At 49.1% G+C, this 17,857-nt stretch overlaps 2 protein-coding genes across 2 annotated transcripts; both read right to left on the bottom strand.

Annotated features, from left to right (window-relative positions):
• LOC138689027 (calmodulin, striated muscle) lies at nt 1–1,025 on the bottom strand. The gene is made up of 2 exons (XM_069802308.1): nt 496–1,025; nt 1–287 (listed from the first exon to the last, which is right to left on the bottom strand). Exon 1 carries the CDS (start codon nt 979–981, stop codon nt 532–534), a length of 450 nt encoding a protein of 149 aa, XP_069658409.1. The 5' UTR covers nt 982–1,025; the 3' UTR covers nt 1–287; nt 496–531.
• Nucleotides 1,026–5,735: 4,710 nt separating this feature from the next.
• Nucleotides 5,736–17,857, bottom strand: LOC104319472 (neuroepithelial cell-transforming gene 1 protein). Its single transcript, XM_069801525.1, has 10 exons — nt 17,691–17,857; nt 12,987–13,094; nt 11,979–12,146; nt 11,136–11,198; nt 10,577–10,673; nt 10,378–10,454; nt 9,615–9,872; nt 9,184–9,354; nt 8,086–8,272; nt 5,736–7,708 (listed from the first exon to the last, which is right to left on the bottom strand). Exons 1-10 carry the CDS (start codon nt 17,781–17,783, stop codon nt 7,308–7,310), a joined length of 1,623 nt encoding a protein of 540 aa, XP_069657626.1. The 5' UTR covers nt 17,784–17,857; the 3' UTR covers nt 5,736–7,307.

Below are 17,857 nucleotides of genomic sequence, written 5' to 3' on the forward strand. Positions count from 1 at the left end.
GGGGGGGCATTTCTTTATTGGACTCGGCGTGGTGCCAAGGGAATGTGCGATGGCCACTGGCACCTCTATGGACATGAGAGGTGTGTCTCATGGGGGGGCAGGGGGAAGAGACCCCCCGTGTCCATCTGCACCCTGAGCCCCATCCTGCCAGGTAGGATGCCCGCATCCGATGCAGACGCTGGCTGGTGACGCTCCGGCTGGGATAAAAGAGGATTTTCCAGCCCAGAATGGCGGAGAGAAGGCAGCAGGGGATGAAGGGGCTGGGGGACCACCACGACCTCTGTTCCCTATGAAGAAATTAAGGAAAAAAATAAAAAAAAAGCACCATGAACATAGATTTTTCCAACCGCCAGCAAGAGTTGCAGGGCAGGAGGTGGTCGGGATGGGGGAGATGCAAGATTTGGGGTGGCCATTGCAATGGGTGGGGTAGACCCCATGGTTCGGGACTTTCCATGGATGCTGGGTTGGGCATGAAGCCTTATCCCAGTGAATTACCTGTGGGATGGGGTTGGAGGTGGGTGGCAGGGGGGCTCACTTCTCCGTCATCATCCTCACAAACTCCTCGTAGTTGACCTGCCCGTCATTGTTGCAGTCGGCCTCCTTGATCATCTCATCCACCTCCTCGTCCGTCAACTTCTCACCCAAGTTGGTCATGACGTGCCGCAGCTCTGCCGCGCTGATGTAGCCGTTGCCGTCCTTATCGAAGACGCGGAAAGCCTCACGGATCTCCTCCTCGCTGTCTGTGTCCCTCATCTTCCTCGCCATCAGCGAGAGGAACTCGGGGAAGTCGATGGTGCCGCTGCCATCGGCATCCACCTCCCCCACCATGTCCTGCAGCTCTGCTTCGGTGGGGTTTTGCCCCAACGACCGCATGACGGTGCCCAACTCCTTCGTGGTGATGCAACCGTCTCCATCCCGGTCAAAAAGGGAAAAAGCCTCCTTGAATTCAGCGATCTGCTCCTCCGACAGCCGCTCGGCCATGGCGCTCCCCGCTCGCACGCGGCTCTGCCCCGGCACGCCGCGGTGCCGGTGGGGAGGCGCAGATGGGGCCTCCTCCCTCCAACCTGCCTCTCCCCGGATGAGGAGGAGGAGGAGGAGGCAGGAGCTGGGGCACACGGGAGAGGCTGAGCCATGGGGTCAGCAGGAACGGTTCAGCCGGACCCCGGCGGATCGGGCAGGAGAGTTTTGGGGTGCTAGAGAAGAAGGGTGACCGCCAGCCCCCTTGGGCCACCCCGGCTGCCGTCCCGCTTGCTCCGCTGGTGGCATTTCGTGGGGCTGGCTCCTAACAAACCCCCTAATTAAGGGATTTGCGCTGTGGCTTGCAGCAAAGCGGTGGTTTCGGGGAGAGGCAGGGCGCTGGCGGAAAGCGGGGGGGTGATACTATTTTTGGCTGTTTTAAGGCAATTTTGGTGGGGTTTGGAGTTGTGCAAAGGCCTCCAGCCCCGCATGGTTGAGCGGGATCCCCCCAGTCTCCCCAGCCCCAGGGCCACCAAGAGCGGTGCTGGCAGCGTGTCAAACCTGCCGAGAGAGGGTTCACTCGTGCAGGTCCAGGCAGAGCCTGGATCTCCGGAGCTGATGTGCTCTGCGCTGACGGAGACCTGAATCAGCCATGATGCCTCTTCCGGGCTCCCCAAAAACAGCTCCACGGCCCCTGGGGCAGCTGACGTGGTGGTGGTATCAGGTGAGCAGTGTCATGAGTCCTGCCCCGGTTAGTCAGGGGTTAACCCCGGGGCTGAGTGAGGGTTAACCAGGTTGTAATGGCCTGCTTTCGTTTTTACTCATCTCTTACAGCAGGGAGTACAGGAGGGTTCAGAGGCAGACGATGGCGAGGGCTATTTCTCTGTCCAGCTGTCCATCCATCTATCTACTCTCACTACCTTCCATCCAACCCTCCGTCCACGCATGCATCTACCCAGCTGTCCATCCATCCATCCGTGTGTCTATCTGTACACGTAACTACATTACCAACCATCCATCCATCCCACCAACCAACCCATCCATCCATGTGTGGATCCATCCACCCAACTACATTATCATCCATCCATCCAGTCGCCCAATGATCCATCCAGTCAACTATCCATCCACCCGTCCACGCATCTGTCCATCCATCCATGCATTGACATTACCGTCCATCTACTTGTCCCTCTGACCATCCACCCCTCTTTCCTGTGTGCCCATAATGGTCAAGTGACTGTCACCAGCCAGGCCAAGGAGCTAATGGACCAGATGACCAGGCTCCACAGCAGAAGATAGTTTGACTTTCTCAGCTACAGGAAAATGGCACCAGTTTACCCCAGTTTAACCCAGTGAGGAATTAGAGCTGTGGGATTCGGAGGGAAGGCCACAAAACAGAAGCCAACCCATGGGACAACTGAGGAACACATGGGAAATGGGATGTCCAGGTGGGACAAAGTCCGGGGGTGGATCACCGTCTTGAGGAAAACCTCATCTGGAAAAAACTCCGGGCACGTAAAACGCTGCAGTTGCAGGGAGGAAGCGGCTGAGCCGTGCCGAGAACCTGTCTGGCGAGAGGCACGGCACTACTCGCCCCGCGAGCGTGTTTCGGGGAGGGGAGGCCCTGGCAGGTCTTCTTGTGCAACAAGCTGCTCCCTAATTGTCTGTCTAATTGCCCACGCTTGCTGTTCTGCTCCAGATTTAATAAGATCGAATTAAAATTGCTGTGAAAGAGCCCTGGGCAGGCGAGCAAGGAGCCAAGAGGAGGGGGAGCTGGCTGAAACCCAGCTGGGAGAAGCAAACACCAACATTATCTGTGTTGTGTTTTCAAAGCCCGGGAGGGTTAAGGTGTTTGTTCAAGCTGTGGGGGTAGTTGTTTGAGCTCCAAAATGAGGGTGGGCTGGGTGGGGAGGACCCTGGGTCACTCTGCTAAGGATGGAGGGGTTGGTCCATCCTGGGTGTCCCTTGGTGCTGAGCGAAGCTGGAAGCTGCTGGGTTTTTTTGCCCCATCACCACCACCATGATCTCTCCATCACGAGCACCTATCGCTTCCCCATCACCTTCCCATGACAAGCACCCATGACATCCTCATCACCAGCACCCACCACCAGCACCCATCATCTCCCTGTCACCTGTACCCATTGCCTCCCACATTTGCAGCAGCCTTTGGGAGAAGGTCAAGCCAACCCTTGATTTAGACTCTGCTTAACTGCACCTTCATTAGCACGGCAGGATAATTAACCTAATAAAACTTCCTACTGGCCCATAAAATCCCGCAGTTTATGGCCAGGTCCTATTTATGGCATCCGAGATGGGCCGTGGGGTAGGATGGGAAAGCGGTGAGGCCACCACGGTGGGAGGTAGGAGCACGCAGCCGCTGGCTGATGGGTATTTTGGCAGCTGATTTTCCCGGGATGTCTCCAGCCAGAGCTGGAGAGGTCGATGCTTTGACGAAGGAGGTTGCAAGCGGCCAAGGTTAAAGCCTCACACAGCGTTTTCCAGGCAGCATCTCCCTGCTCAACCTCAGCGTCTGGCTTTGAGCGGTCTGATCCAGGTAATGGCTGAAAAAAAAAACCAACCCCAGACCAGATGGTTAAAAGCACCCAGTCGGATTATCCCGAGCCTGCGTGGCTCGTAACGCAAGCCCAGATGTGCGCAGATGTGTGCGGCGACGTCTGGATTTGCATTTGCAGACCAGGGGGTGGGGGTGAGGCTGATGAATTTGTGGAAAAAAAGAAAGTTGGAGGCGGAGAGGGAAACCGCTCCGACAGGGAAACCTCGGTGGGGCCCTGTGCCCCCCGCATGAGCCCAGACGCGCCGAGGCCGGCCGGTCCCGTGAGCACCCGTGGGGATGGAGAGGAACCTCCACAAAGCCCGGCATAAATTGCGTTGAGGTTTAATGTGGAAAACGGGATTTTGGAGAGGCTGAGCTTGGGTATGATCCTGCAATGGCTGCGGGGATCTCCAGGGGATAGCTGCTGGGTGTAAAATTTGGGCTTCAGTGGCTCGTGTTTTAGTTTAGGCATTGTTTTAACGGAGGTTTCCAAAGCTGAGGGAGAACGGCAGGGTCTGCAGGGCAGCTCCTGAAGTCAGGCTTTTCTAGCCCAAGCGAAGGGACCCCAGTCCCACTTTTGGACCTGCCAGATGTCACCATGGCAGAGGAGGGAGACCGGCATCGGGGAGATGCTCAGGAGAGGGATGTACCCCGCTCTGGACCCCGACTCTGGGAAGGTCTCACCTGTAAACTGGGACGGCATTGGCTCCTCTCGGCATGTAGCACCTGAGCTGGGTGGATCCCCGAAGGTAAATTCGGGACCGGGGAGCTCCTTACTGAAGGCAGAGGTGCCCACGTGTCCGCCGGGCACGGACACCTTCCCCTTCCCTGGCCGTGACGGGGACGTCACTACAGCCAGGGTGGCCGAGGACGGAGGGGCTCGGTGCCCCCCTCTGCCCTTGGGTATTTCACCCCCCTGCGTCCCTGGCTCCCCCCGAATCTGGGATGGGGGGGGGGGGTCTGGGCTCAGCGGTTTAGCAGCGCAGGCGAGGAGAAGGTTGGCCGGGACCTGATGGGAGTTCGGCATGGGAGGAAACCAGGAAAGCCCGGCTTGTTTAGTCTAGCAAAGTGAGGGCTGAGGAGGCGGACGGCTGTGGTCTCCACATTCCTCCTGGAGGGACGGAGCGGGGATAGGAACCACCGGGAGTCAGGGTGGGATTTACTTTTAAAGGGAAATTAAGTTCTTGGCTAATTTGCTGTCGGCTACGGGCCGACCAGACAGAGGTTTGGCCTCGGCCTGACATGCGGGAGGATCAGCAGGCTCTCTGCAGGATTTCCTCTCTGTTGAGGACGAGCTACGTGCCCCGGCAGCTCATTAATACCTTTTTTTAAATGGCAAAAGGAGCCTTTTTTCCAGCTTCTCTCTGCATGGGAAGGGCTGATCCTCCTCCAGATCAAAACTTGGCTTCACAGGTCAAAGCTCAGCTGTAAACCCTGTCCCTGCAAACTGAGCTGAGCCTTCCCTTCCGAGCAGGGCCCCGGGGGTGCAGGGGGGGGACCCAGGGAAGCACGGCCAGCCCGAGTGAGCTGGCCTGGAGCCGGTGCTGCTCTCCCCAGGAGCTGCAGCCGTGCCCAGACAGCCCCTACACCGTCAGGTCACAGCTTTTTGGGAGGGCTATGGAGACCTGATGGTTTCAGCATGGTGCTGATCACCCGCTGCTCCCCACCGCCCTGGGAGAAGCTGCCCCGGTGGAGGGGAGTCTGCCCTGCCAATTCCACTTTACGCTCAAGGTTCTGAAGGTTCGCCAAGGAGAAGATATTTTAAAATTATTTGCTAAATGGGGACCATTTCGGTTCTGGGGGGGGTGGTTTCTTTTTTGTAGCAAGGAGGTTTCAGTGCCCCAGGAGGGCAGGGATTATTGCCATTGCTCCTTTTTGCCCCAGAAAAGGAGGAGAGTGATGCAAGCACTGCAGTGAGTCACACAGCTGTGCCCTGTTTTACAGAGACCGCCCGTCACACACAAAGGGCAGCGGCTGCCAGGCCCCACACCGCACAAGGAGCTGTAAACCTCCGGCTCGTGTCCTGCCCGGTCACAGCAGCGCAAAGGGGAACCGTGACAGAGAAGAGGGTTTTGAATAAAGCCACGGCTTTCTCCTGTGAGCTACAGCCCTACGACCGGAGCGTGCGCTTCGGAGAAGTGCAGGTTCACGCTTATCTGCTGCCATCCGGCAGCACCCACTGCACAAGCGTGTCCCTCCCAAGCAGCGACTCAGATGAGGCAGGCAAGAGGCTGTCAGGAATTTAATTATACTTGGCACTCGAAACTGTACAATACATTTACAGAGAACCACACGTCTGTGTCTATGTACACCCTCTTCCCATTTCCAACGTTACTGGCCAAACATGTGACAGGCAATAACCCTTTGCATCCGAGTTACAGCTCCTCAAGCACAGATTTCGGGTAACACTCAAAGACAGGTACAGTGGGATTGCTGTCCTCACCCCGCCATCACCAGTTGAATGACAGGAAGAACCTGTTGGCTGTGCTCAAAGCTGTCATCGCTTTGTTTCCTACAGCAGCGCAGTTACCAAGCTGGCATCTCTCACACGAATCTTTGGACCGCTAGAACATGGCAGTGTCGCCGTGACGAGTATATACAACCACTATCTCTTCTTTCCTTACACGTCATCAGCTTCAGACGCTTTCTTTTCTCTACCTTTCTACCACATGCAATAAACCCTTGGTTGCCTCCAGTCCTGCCTCCCTGCGGAAGGCGTTTCATTTCCAAAAGGCAATAGGAACAAGAAAAATCTACCTTCACTCCCTGCTATTCCCCTCTAGCTGCTGCTCCTCTTCCCTCCCCAAACCCTTTGCAACGTGCCTAAAACCTTCCTAAACCCCGTTAGCAATGCAGTTCTCTTTCAGTAGTCCGGGGCGCACACAAGCCATTTATGTCGCTCATCGTTAACGGGGTACATTGGGCGTCTCCTCCCAGCCACCGGCTCGTTATGGCTTGCCTGCGCTCCGCAGAACTGTGGAGTGATGTGAGAAACTGTATGTACACGCACACCTCAGAGCAAGAAGGATCAAGTACTTGAAAGGAAATGCCAAGTCTGAGCAACAACAACAACAAAATACAAAAATAAAAAAAAAAGAAAACCAAAAAAAACCCCAAACAAACCTGAAGCAAAACAACTAATAAAAAAATTAAATATCTGGCAGGTTACAGGAGTGAAAATGAGGAATGTACAAAGAACACACTAAGATGAAAAATTCCAGTAGGTAAATTGAAAACCTGTTGAACCTGGAGTCTGTTTTTTTGTGTTTTTCCCCCCCCTTGTTTAACATGTAAAGTTGCACAGATTATGATAACCATACACTGCAAAACATGCGCTGTACAAGACAAGAAGAAAACATGAATTCAGGTTTCGAGTCCACTCTAAAAGGACCCTTGCAATGTCAATCCAAACCCCCCACAAAAGGAGGTGCTGCCAGGCTTGCGGTGACGGCCCAGACTTCCGCTTTAGCTTTAATGTTTTCCCACTTCAAACACCGCACGTGGAAATCTTTCAGAAACCAAAGTTTGCTCTTCAAATCTGCCATGGGCAGTCAAAAGCACGACGGCTTGCGAATCACTCACAGCATTAAAACCAGGTTCAAAGTGGCCACGTTTGTAAAAACAGACTCCAGTTCAACAGTGTTAACTGTATACCAGTAGCTGCCATTACAACATAAAAAACAACAACAAAAAAGATTCTGTTCAGTAGAGTGAATCCAATCATGCTCACATTACAAGAAAAATGTACACATTATTTATAAATAAACAGTCTTCCACCAGGATGTTGCTGCGCTCCTCTTTACACTAGCGTTTCTTTCCGCTTGCCACTTAGCTGCTTCTCCCTCGTTTTTCTGTGCCCAGACGGTGTTCTGTGTGTTTTCATGCCCTTGGCTTCCTCCGAGTCCAAGATGGAGCCACACTCGGATGTGCTTTCGTCTAGCTCCATCTCGGTTATGCCAGACATGGCAGACTGCCTCTTCTGGGCTTTGATGTTGGGCGCGGAGGGGTTGTTCTCCTCCGACTCTTCGCTCAGCTCCGGCAGCTCCTTCAGCTCTGCTGCAGCAGCAGTCCGCTGGAAGGGAGCGATGGCGGTTCGGATGCAATTAACCCATTGCTGCTTGTGGAAGACATCGTTGGCCTGCAGCGTGTGGGACTGGCCTGGGGAGGGATCTTGGAAACGAACTCGGAAGATATTTTTAGCTGAAGATAAACATAGGAAAAAGCAGATCAGTTCCTAGCTCAGTATTTAGATTCCATTGCTAGACAAGGGACCTGGACTGCACTGCACTGCTCTGCTTCAGGGAAAGCGTTCAAAATCCCACCAACCCCCCCACCCCCCAAACCCCACAAACACGTTGAAATAGATGTTTTCTAATCTGAGCACCAGCTGCAAAGCACCATATATCATTTTATGGCCACCAAATGTAAAACTGCAGGGCCCAGCAGTGACAGTCTACAGGTAAATGCTAACATGTGTCTGCTATCCTAAAGGAACCCCAGCCCACGGGGATCTATGCCCAGGTGTAATCTCTCCTCACCAACAGATTCCTGTGCAGATGAACCGGTTTGGTCCATACCTTTATCGGAATTGCCAAAAGCTCCTCGGAAGGATCCCCCCATTTTCACATCGCCATCCTGCAGGTCTTCGAGAAGCAGCTCCTGGACAGGGATCGGCTGCCTGTACACTTGGTAAGCCTGACGCTCATTGCGAGTGACCGGCCGGGTCAAAACCAGGATGTCTTGGAAGAGGAAGACGTAGAGTTTCTGAAAGAGAAAACACATTTGAATATGAGTAAAGCATTGTACTCTGTAGTCAAAGCAGTCACACACCTTCTGGGATTCAAGGTCACGTTATCCAAAGTTTCACCCATGTTTATTTTCTGACAGTTTCCTGTTACAGCAACATAGGGCCCTGGCAGTGGTGGCACAGACCACAGTTGTATCAACAGGTTTATTGTTTTACAAGACCCTTAAAAAAGTGAATTATCATTTACAGATGCCAAGAATAGGATGATTAGAAGCAATATTTTTCTGACAATACAAAACACTTCATGTGTACGGAAGTGTAATGGCCAAATTAAACAAACAAAAAAACCCCTACCAAGCAAAAAAAAAAAAAAAAAAGAAAAAAAAAGAAAAAAAAAAAAAGATTGGAGGTTTACAACAAGGTTCCTCCTGCAAGCCAGAACAAAAGGCAGCAGAGCCTTGAGTACAGCAGGGTCTTTCAGCACTGCTACAGTGGGAGATAAACTTCTGGCAGTTCATCTCAAAGCCAAACAGGCTTTTGCAGGAACACTTTTGTTTGGAAGAGCTGTGCGCCAGCGCTCATAATGGGGAATGTCAGAGCACCTGAAAGTAAACAGCCGGCAGGAAATCCCTTTTGATGGAGTGCTTGGGCACAGAGCACACTTTCTATGGTAATTTTGTGCTAATTATTTTCCAGCTTCTGAAGGCCAATTGTAAAGCTGTCAGCAGGAAACTTTCCCTTACACCCTGAAATACAGACTGCCATCAGGTGCTTTCTCTTCTGCTTTTTAAATTTAGCTTATTGTCTAAACTACCCCTACGGATGGAAGGGGCTCCTGGTCCTGCTATGACAGACAAAGAGTTTTAACTACCTCTGAGGGAACGTTTTCAAACTTGAGAATTAATTACCATGAACACGAGGGACTTACATGTCCATTTTTATTCTTCAGCTCCCCATGGCACAGTAAAGCTTTGCTGCCTTCAATCCTTGGGTCCTTCTGCTTCTCATCCAGGTACTCCAGCTTGTCAATGTAATACTGGCACTCTGACTCCCCCTTTTTCAGGTTGATGTCAGAGAGGACTCCTTGGATTATAGATATCTATAAACCAAAACATTTACAAATGATTAAATAGTGACCTCTGCTTCTGTATCCTCCCTTTAAGTGCTATTCAAGAACTCCAGATGATGGAATCCATGTGGACAGATCTCTCATTTGCTTTCATGAGGGGTTACAGTCACAGATTTGTGTCCATGAAGAAAACCACCCCACAAAATTGCTGAGGGTTTAAGAAAGGTTTCTGGACCACCAGAATGACATGCTTATGTCAGAACAATGATCGTGACAGCACTATTACTTACGGCTTCTTCCAGAATCTGGATATCGGGATGGTCTTTGGGAGTGTGTCTCAGGATCTCTTTCAGGAGCAGCGGGTATTTGACCAGCCGACTTCGAGGAATGTCCAAGAAGCTCCAAAGGTCTAGCTTGCGGCTGAAAGGAGACTCAAGGCAGCGCTGAAGGAAGTCCTGCACTCTCCGGTCCTGCTTCTTCTGATCCAGAAGTGCTTTGGCTGCCAGCTGATTGCTACAGTAACCTTTGTAGGCATGGAGTCGTGGTAACTGCAGGAGAACAGAATAATATTCAGGAGTCAAATTACATGTAGGAAAAGCAAATCAAATTAACTTGTCAAAACTCGGGGAGTTCTACTTCCCTTACTGCAATACTCTGCCCAATAAAAAAAAAAAAAAAGCTAACAGACTATCTTGTATATGTAGCTAGTCTTTCGTGAGTAGAACAAGGGCAACCTGCGTGCGATGCCTTTGAAGTTCAGATGTTTGAGATTAACAATGATAACGTTATTGAAATCACCTTAGTGACAAACAGTCCAGAAGATACAGACATTTCAAACATAAATCAGCAAGTAATTGCAGTCACACTAGTGTAAGTCTCCAGGGTGAAATCGTGGCCCATTACGGCTGACAGAGTCCCTTTGTTTTCAATGTAGCCAGGATTTCCGTTTCAATCTTTTGCTCAAGGCCACAAAAGCTCACAGCTTTTCGGCTTCTAGCTTTAAATGTTCTTTAAGCTCGCTTTTAGCCCGCTGTCTCCAAGTTATGTACTCACCCACTTCACAAGAATGGGCCCAATCTGCTCCACTGTTCCATCTGGTTTTGTTGCTTCTCCTAAACTTGCCAACAAGTCTGGAATTGAAACACAAAAATAGAAATTGCAACAATGCCTCAGTAAGCTGTTCTAACATGAGAAAGCATAGAGTTTAACTCTTAGTCAGCACATTATGTGAAAATGATCCAGTTGCTCTTACCTTCATGCAGAGGAATATAAGAATCCAAGTCCCCAAATATGTGGGTGAGTTCCTCCTCAGACATGATAGAGAGTTTCAGCATAGGATCATGATAAGCCTGTCAAAGAACATCAGTATTAAAATATATTCAAATCTCCCAAGCCCAAAAGCCGACAATTTAAATATGAGGGGATATATCACGTGCAGGACAGATACAAAGTGAAGCCAACAGGAACAGTAACATCAACTTTGATCACGAAAAGATTCACCTCTGTATGGAGGTATCAAGACCTTCAAATGAAAAGGTCTTTCCTGTCTGAACTCTTCTCATCTCCCAGATGAGCTCTGTAACTCATCTCTCCCCCAACTAGCTCTGCAGGACTGCAAAGCGCAATCCTTTTTTGGCTGGGTTTGTTGCAATCAAACCAGTGCTGTAGGACTGCTCACATCAACTTTCCAGGCCAGTTTTCAAACTGTGGATTCTGGGCCTGATAAAGCTGATATATAATCTTTGCAGGTGCAAAGAAACTTCATTATTACCTGTAATATGATTACTGACTGCAGGAAAAAAGACACTCACCTTTCTGGCAAGCTTCAGGTCTTCGATTAGGTCCTGCTCTCCCCTAGACATTTCATATATTGCCTGTGAGGAAGGAGATAAAGCATCAAGAGTAATTTTTAATCCCAGTCTTCCTCTGAGCGAGCCTTTCAGCTCACATAATGTACATCCTGCCTCTGCAGCTTGAATAGGCGGTTTTGCCATCTGAATCACTGTATGCCACCTGGGCATGACAACCTCAAGTAAATCTGCTAGCTTTCCCAGCTCCAAGAAAGCAACATTACTTACAACTGTGTGAAAGCTCTGACGCTCACGCACAAGCCAAATTAAATATTAGCGCCTTTTAAATCACTGCTTTTACACAGGCAAGTACGAAAAAAACAAAACCCAGAAAACCACAGAGGTCAAATCTCAGGCGTCTTTAGTCAGCTTCTGTGTTGTCACTAGAAGATTTGTCTAAGAACTACAGGAAAAAGGCAAGCCAAGGCCTTGCTATTTGGCTTTCAACCAATTGTCAAGAGCTTTAAGAGAAAGACAGCTGGCTTTACAAGGCACCCGACTTTGGGTCTGCTGCAAAGCAACCAGGGTGGCTGGGTCTTGAATTTCAGAAATGCTGAGCACCCCCACGCAAAGAGCTTGGCATCTCTGATCGCCAAACTGGGGAGATGAACTCCCTAGTCAAGAGAGAGAAGCCTACGTTTTCCCATGCCTAATGCAGAAATAAATCTAGTGGTTTAGAAATGAAGGTGCACAGGAAGATAAAGTCACCCACAGATACTCATTACTCCCTTCCCCGCCAAGGACATGGCACAAGCCAAGGCCTCGGCTGCCTTTCTCAGTCCTGCTGTTTAGCAGAGAGCCTACCTCCTGGCGCTTAATTTCTTTGGTGCTCAAGGACTCTTTCATGTTGACATCTAACATCTCAGACCAAAGTACACTGTTTCTTCTTTTAGGAGGAGTAGGAGCAGCAGATCTGCTACATGACTTCTGGGCACAGCCAGGAGACTTGCTGTCACTGCGAAGGGCAAATGACTATAGGAATTAAAAAAAAAAAAAAAAAAGAAAAAAAGAAAAAAAGAAAAAAATTAAAAAAAAAAAAAGTAGAGCCAACATTTCAGAAGTACAGAAATATTATAGTATTATCCATACCCCTCCCAATCCTTCATCCTCCTCTGTTGTACAGGGCAGGAAAACACACCCAGACACTTTTCCTCAGAAAAAGGAACACTTTAATCAAGCTGCTGAGAAAGCCCCGAGAGCCCAGAGATTGGCAAGCTTTTCCATGTGCCTCTCCCTGCACTGATCCAGCAGCAGCCCTTGGGAGGAGGATGGGAAGGTAAAGCTTGGGTTTATTTCCAAGGTATGAGGAAGTAAATAAACTAGGATCATAATTCTACCTATAATGGGGCTAATCAGGAGCCACTTGAACTTTGCTCTCGTGATTTGCAATGTTCTTAAAACACAGACACAGGAGCGCTCTTATCTGCAAGTGTGGAGTATAGTGTTCCTTAGAAAACACTTCTCTAACATTATTGAAAGGTCACTGAACAGCAGGGTCAGTTCACATTTAAGCACATGCTCCAACACACGTATCTCGAGTACTGAACAGTTTATCAACTAATTCTCCCTATCTGAATCAGTTTATTTTTTTTACTGCTTAAACCCTCAATAACCCGGTTATCTAACAAGCTACTTCTGAACTCATGAACTCTTCTTCACCCCCAAGTCCCAAACAAGCTTTCTGTCCTTGCATAAATCATATAGTAGATTTTCAAGACATGCCTTGAAATCCCAGTGCCTGTTTTACCCCCATACAGCCAGTACCTTCCCCATATCTTTAGACGTCTACGACTAGAAGGCTCTGCTATTTACCTGTATTGTCTGCCCAAAGCGCCGAACTGCACCATTTCTTACAGGAGAGATCAAGTTTGCCAGGGATGTGACCCGTGCTAAAGGCCGAACCCGCTTATTGCTTGGCTCCTGTAAATAAAGCAGAGAACAAATTGTACTGGCTGTGACTCCCACTTCATTTCTCAAGCTGCCCAGGCAGGTTTAAAAAGCATGAACCCACTTAAGGAGTGGGAAACACAGCAAAGAGAGTGTTTTGAAGTAGCCATTCATCTTAAAAGGAAAGCAGAGGCTGTAAATATTTGTCTGAACTTTAAGGCTGAAATTAAACTGCAGAGACTTTGCCCAGTGTAAAAGAGGCAAGATAACATACACATCAGTCAGAATTCAAAATAGGGCTCGAACAGGGACCGTTATGGTTTGAACATAAATAGACTGAAGCATTCTCCTCTGCAAGGCAAGCGACTGTCATCTAAAGATGGAGCTGTGATCTGCCTATCCATTTTATCATGTTTTCCTTTGTAGAAAGAATGTGTTTTTCCATTTTAATTTTATTTTGGAGAGAAAAGTAGCAGTCAGAGCCCAGGACAGCCTCAGCAGCTATTCTAACAAATAGCAAATGACCACATGCTGAACATTCCTGCGAGGGACATGCACACACGAAGTGGATAAAGTTTAAAACCTTCAGTTTACAAAGCTTCCTCCCCCTTCTGCTCCCCCACCCCCGCAAGTCATCGTAATTTTTCTTATATGTTGTTTAGATTTGAAAGATAGAGCTTCTGCTTTTCTACACCACTAATCCCTGCTGGGAGCCCAGAGCATTTTCAATTCTGTCCTGACCAAAATGCTGCCAAGAAAGAGGAAACGCCCCATGGAAACCTCCTGCTGCTTAAGCTCAGATGAGTTTTTAAAACCATGCTGGCAACTCTACATATTTTACATCAAAAATACTGTATTGTAAGGACTGTACAGGAAAGGCGTGCACAATGGGATGCCAGGAAGAGATGGACTCGGAGCTTAAGGCTAGGAGAAAGACTAGATGAGGTGCCCTGGTGCTCTTAAACATCTGGCAGTTGGTTGGACATGACTCATCATCACAAGGAAGTTTCTTAGCATGAGGTTCAGATGAGTTGATGGAAGCAGTCTCTTTTTTGAGTTCATCTCAGCAGAAATTTTACCAAAGCTTTATTAGGCATTTTTGGTTAATTACATTTGACTCCCTCCTCCTACATTTCAAAAGGCTAAAAGGCAAAGACTGAGAAGAGTGCTTAGGACAAACTCTCTGCCGTTGCTATTTCCAGTCCGAGATTGCAAGATAAGGTGCCCAAATGCTTTGCTTCTGTGTAGAAACAGAAGTGACAAATGCTGAAAACAAAAAAGGGGGGAATAGGAACATGATGGATTCCAGTCCTGAGACTGAAGAAGCATAAAAGCTACGTATGTAAGATCTGATTTCAGCAACATGACCCAAGGAGTGGCCTGTCTGTCTGCCTACACACAGTGTTAAGCAACAGAGGAGGTTAGCTCACACTGAATTAAGCCTTCAAAGTTGCAGGGGGGAAACATGAAAAGAAACAATTTATGAGCAATGCAGAACAGAAAGACCTCTTGGCACAGCACAAAGCCTGTTCAAAGCTATGCTTGAAATGTTTTGGGTAATCTCAGAACTATGAGGGTACTATAGAAATGAAGAAAAGTTGTAAGAGAGTGTCCTCAGCCCCAGGACCCCAACCCTCAGCTGGGTTTAGGTACAGCACTGGGAACACTGCAGTCGCTTCTCTCCTTTGCCAACCATGAGCCACTGGCACTCAAGACAGAGTCTGTCAGGAGAAGGATTATGCAGAAGGCTAGAAAGTTAGGCTGGGCTCAAAGGAAGACGAGGGAACTTTAATTATTCACGTTCCTGAGTGGAGGAAAAGGATAGGTAATTTACTTCTAGAAAACCATGTATCAGTGTACTAAAATAAAGGGACACAAGCCAAGAGAAGCTTAAGAAACTGCAAGAATGTACGCAAAAAATATACAGACATAAGCTACACAGCTCTGTCAAGGCCACTGATATAAATAGCATGGAAAAGAAAAACATTGACACTGAAAATTAATAGCAAGAAACCTCAGTACTTTAGGATGCTTGTACGGTCTTTTGCAGCTCGCTGTTAAAAGGGTCAGCTCTGCAGCCTTTCCAGATAGGAGATACAATGACACACTATCTGTGCTGAGGGACATGTGTGAATGCCTTCCCAGCACATCTGTGCTAGGCTGAAGCGACACATGCATATGCACAAGGTCTGGCATTCCTGCCTCTCCGTTTGGGACAGGCGGTACAAAGGGGCTCCCTGGGATTATAAATCGCCACTTTTCTCAACAGCCCATACATACTGAGACATGCAAAGACAGGCCTGAAGTGAAAAGCACCGCTCTCTTGAACAAGAGGGAGCACGGCTCCCAAGGAGCCCTCTTCTGCTCTGAGGAGGAAGGGATTTCACACAGATCGGCATGACCAGAGCGCTTTCTGTACATGTGATGTGCTCCCCTGGGGTGTCTGGCCAACAGAAAGACTTCTGTACGCTATAAATTCAGCTTAGCAAAAGGCCATTTCCTCTCTCTTAAAGAGAAACAAATTCCACTTTCTGTCCTGTGAATGCTCTCAGACATGAATGGCTTGACTGCCAAAAAAAAGCATCTGTTTCTTCTTCTTCTCCTTCCAGCGATATTGTTTGATCCAAGGTGTGTGGGGGAATATCCCTCTCCTTAGAAACCTCACCTTCTCCGAGATCTGCATTTCAGCTTGGGGTCACGTACTCCGCTTACAGTCAAACTCAGTTGTCGTGTAAGCCGAGACTCAGCACAGTTCATACGATGGATAACTTTGGCTCAGTATTTTTTTTTTTTTTTTGTTCTGTACTTGCAAACAATGATTAGCCTGTCTCCACACTGTATGACTTACAGAAGCCCAGATTAGAATGAAGTCTGCAAAGCTTCTGTACCAAGCTAGCCGTGTTAAACACTACAACACCGACAGATAATTAAAACCCCAGCAATTTCAACAGCACTTCTGCTTCCATTCATAATTTTTTTTTCCAGGGGACTCTTTATTAAAAGTGAATATAAATATATCAGACATACACAAAAGCTAAATTTGTGCCTTGGTGCCTCAGCTGGCAGGCAAGACTTCACACTAGTGGAATTTCTTCAAGTGCTTCTAAGTGCTGGTTAACTCTTCGCATTGCGAAAAGATTGCACCTTGCTGCTCAAAAGAAAACCAGGCTCTACTTTTGAGCAACAAACATTTTCCTCTAGCAGCACGCTAGTCCCTACCTGGCTACAACCTTTCCCCCTGTGCTAGGTAATAATTAGTGGTTTTTACAAGGATCACTTACTAGAGAGCAATGTCCTACGTGCCAGTTCCATACCAATGCATACAAACATGGTGACAAATCTAAAAACCACGCACAGCAAAAATTTTCCTATTAAGCCAAATAAGCAGAAAGGGATTTTAGTCACCAGCTCAAATAATTCCTGCCAGAAATCGCCACCTGACTATCTTAAGATTCACATGCAAGGAGCTTGCTGAATCTCAAGCTCTGTTCCGAAAACAGCTGTCTGCACTCAAACTGAACCACCAGGCTCTGGCTTGACACATCGGTACAGAGATTACAGCCCTCACCTTTCTCAAATTCAACAGGCTGTTCGCGACCAAGGGGGAAATCTAGCCTGGCACTCGGCTTATAACTTCAGTGGCTCTTGATAGCAACTCAGCACCTAGCACCGATAGGAGTGTTGGCTTAGGAGTCATTACTGAAGCCCAGACCCAAAGTTTAACTTCAGATACCCAGCATGCTGGTTATACCCTGCAGAAAATACACGTTTTAAGAATTAGAGGTGATTTCCTCCCCCTTAAGAGATCTGGTTTATGTTATTTCTCTCCCAACATGTGGTTTCCCTTTTGCACAATGAGATTGCCCAAGTTTGGCTGTTTTAAAGCCAGGATTTCAAGAGCCTGGCGACTCAGACTGGAGCCCTCAAGCCCCAGAGCTGTCGGGAGCCTTTTTTTTTTTATCCACCTCGTCTCACCGCTAATCTCGGCAATAAAACCCTGCCCAGGGCAACCGGTCCCTACCTGGCTCCTGAACTTTTGCCTTCTGTCGCAGCAGGAGGCAAGCGAGCATCTACCAGGAATGCAATTATTCTCATCTACATAACAACAGATGATAAAAATAACAATGCTCCAAAAAAAACCCCAACCTCAAAACCCCAACCAACACCCATGATTTTTTTTCTTTTTTTTTTTTTTGGTTTATGCAGCAAACGAACGCCCTAATTCGGAAAAAGCTCGTCAGTGGAAAGAGCGCACAGAGCAACAGGCGTTTTTTTAATGAACCCCCCGCTGGGGGGAGCGGGGCTCAGGTGAGGCGCCGAGCTCGGTTTCGGCTCCCTGCTCCCACTCCTCCAGGACAAACCCACTCCAGGGGCTAGGAAGTTGTTGGTTCTTTTTAAAGACCTTCCCCCCCCCCCCAAAATCGCTGCCTGCACCTCACTCCGCGACCGGGTTCTCCGCGGGCAGCGCACCCGGCTCGTCGCCTCCCCTCAGGCGCGGAGAGCGGGAAGGTGCGTGTGTGAGGGAGGCGTCTCCCAAACCCACCATGTTCCCCTCAAAAAAAACCCACCAAAAAACCCCAAACCCACAAGCAACCCCCTTCTCCCCTCTCCGACCCCGCTCCTCCTCACCTCCTGCTCCCTGAAGGACTGGTTCTGCGCGTCGATCACCCGGATAGTCCTTTTGATGGGCAGCAGCCCACCGAGCTCGTCGTGAGCCACCATGGCCGCCGTCCGCGGCGCCGCTCCCCCTCGCTCCCTCACTCCCTCCCTCGGCGACCGCCGCCTCAGCCCGCGCT

Source organism: Haliaeetus albicilla, chromosome 14 (genome assembly GCF_947461875.1).
Source record: "Haliaeetus albicilla chromosome 14, bHalAlb1.1, whole genome shotgun sequence".
Lineage (NCBI taxonomy): Eukaryota > Metazoa > Chordata > Aves > Accipitriformes > Accipitridae > Haliaeetus > Haliaeetus albicilla.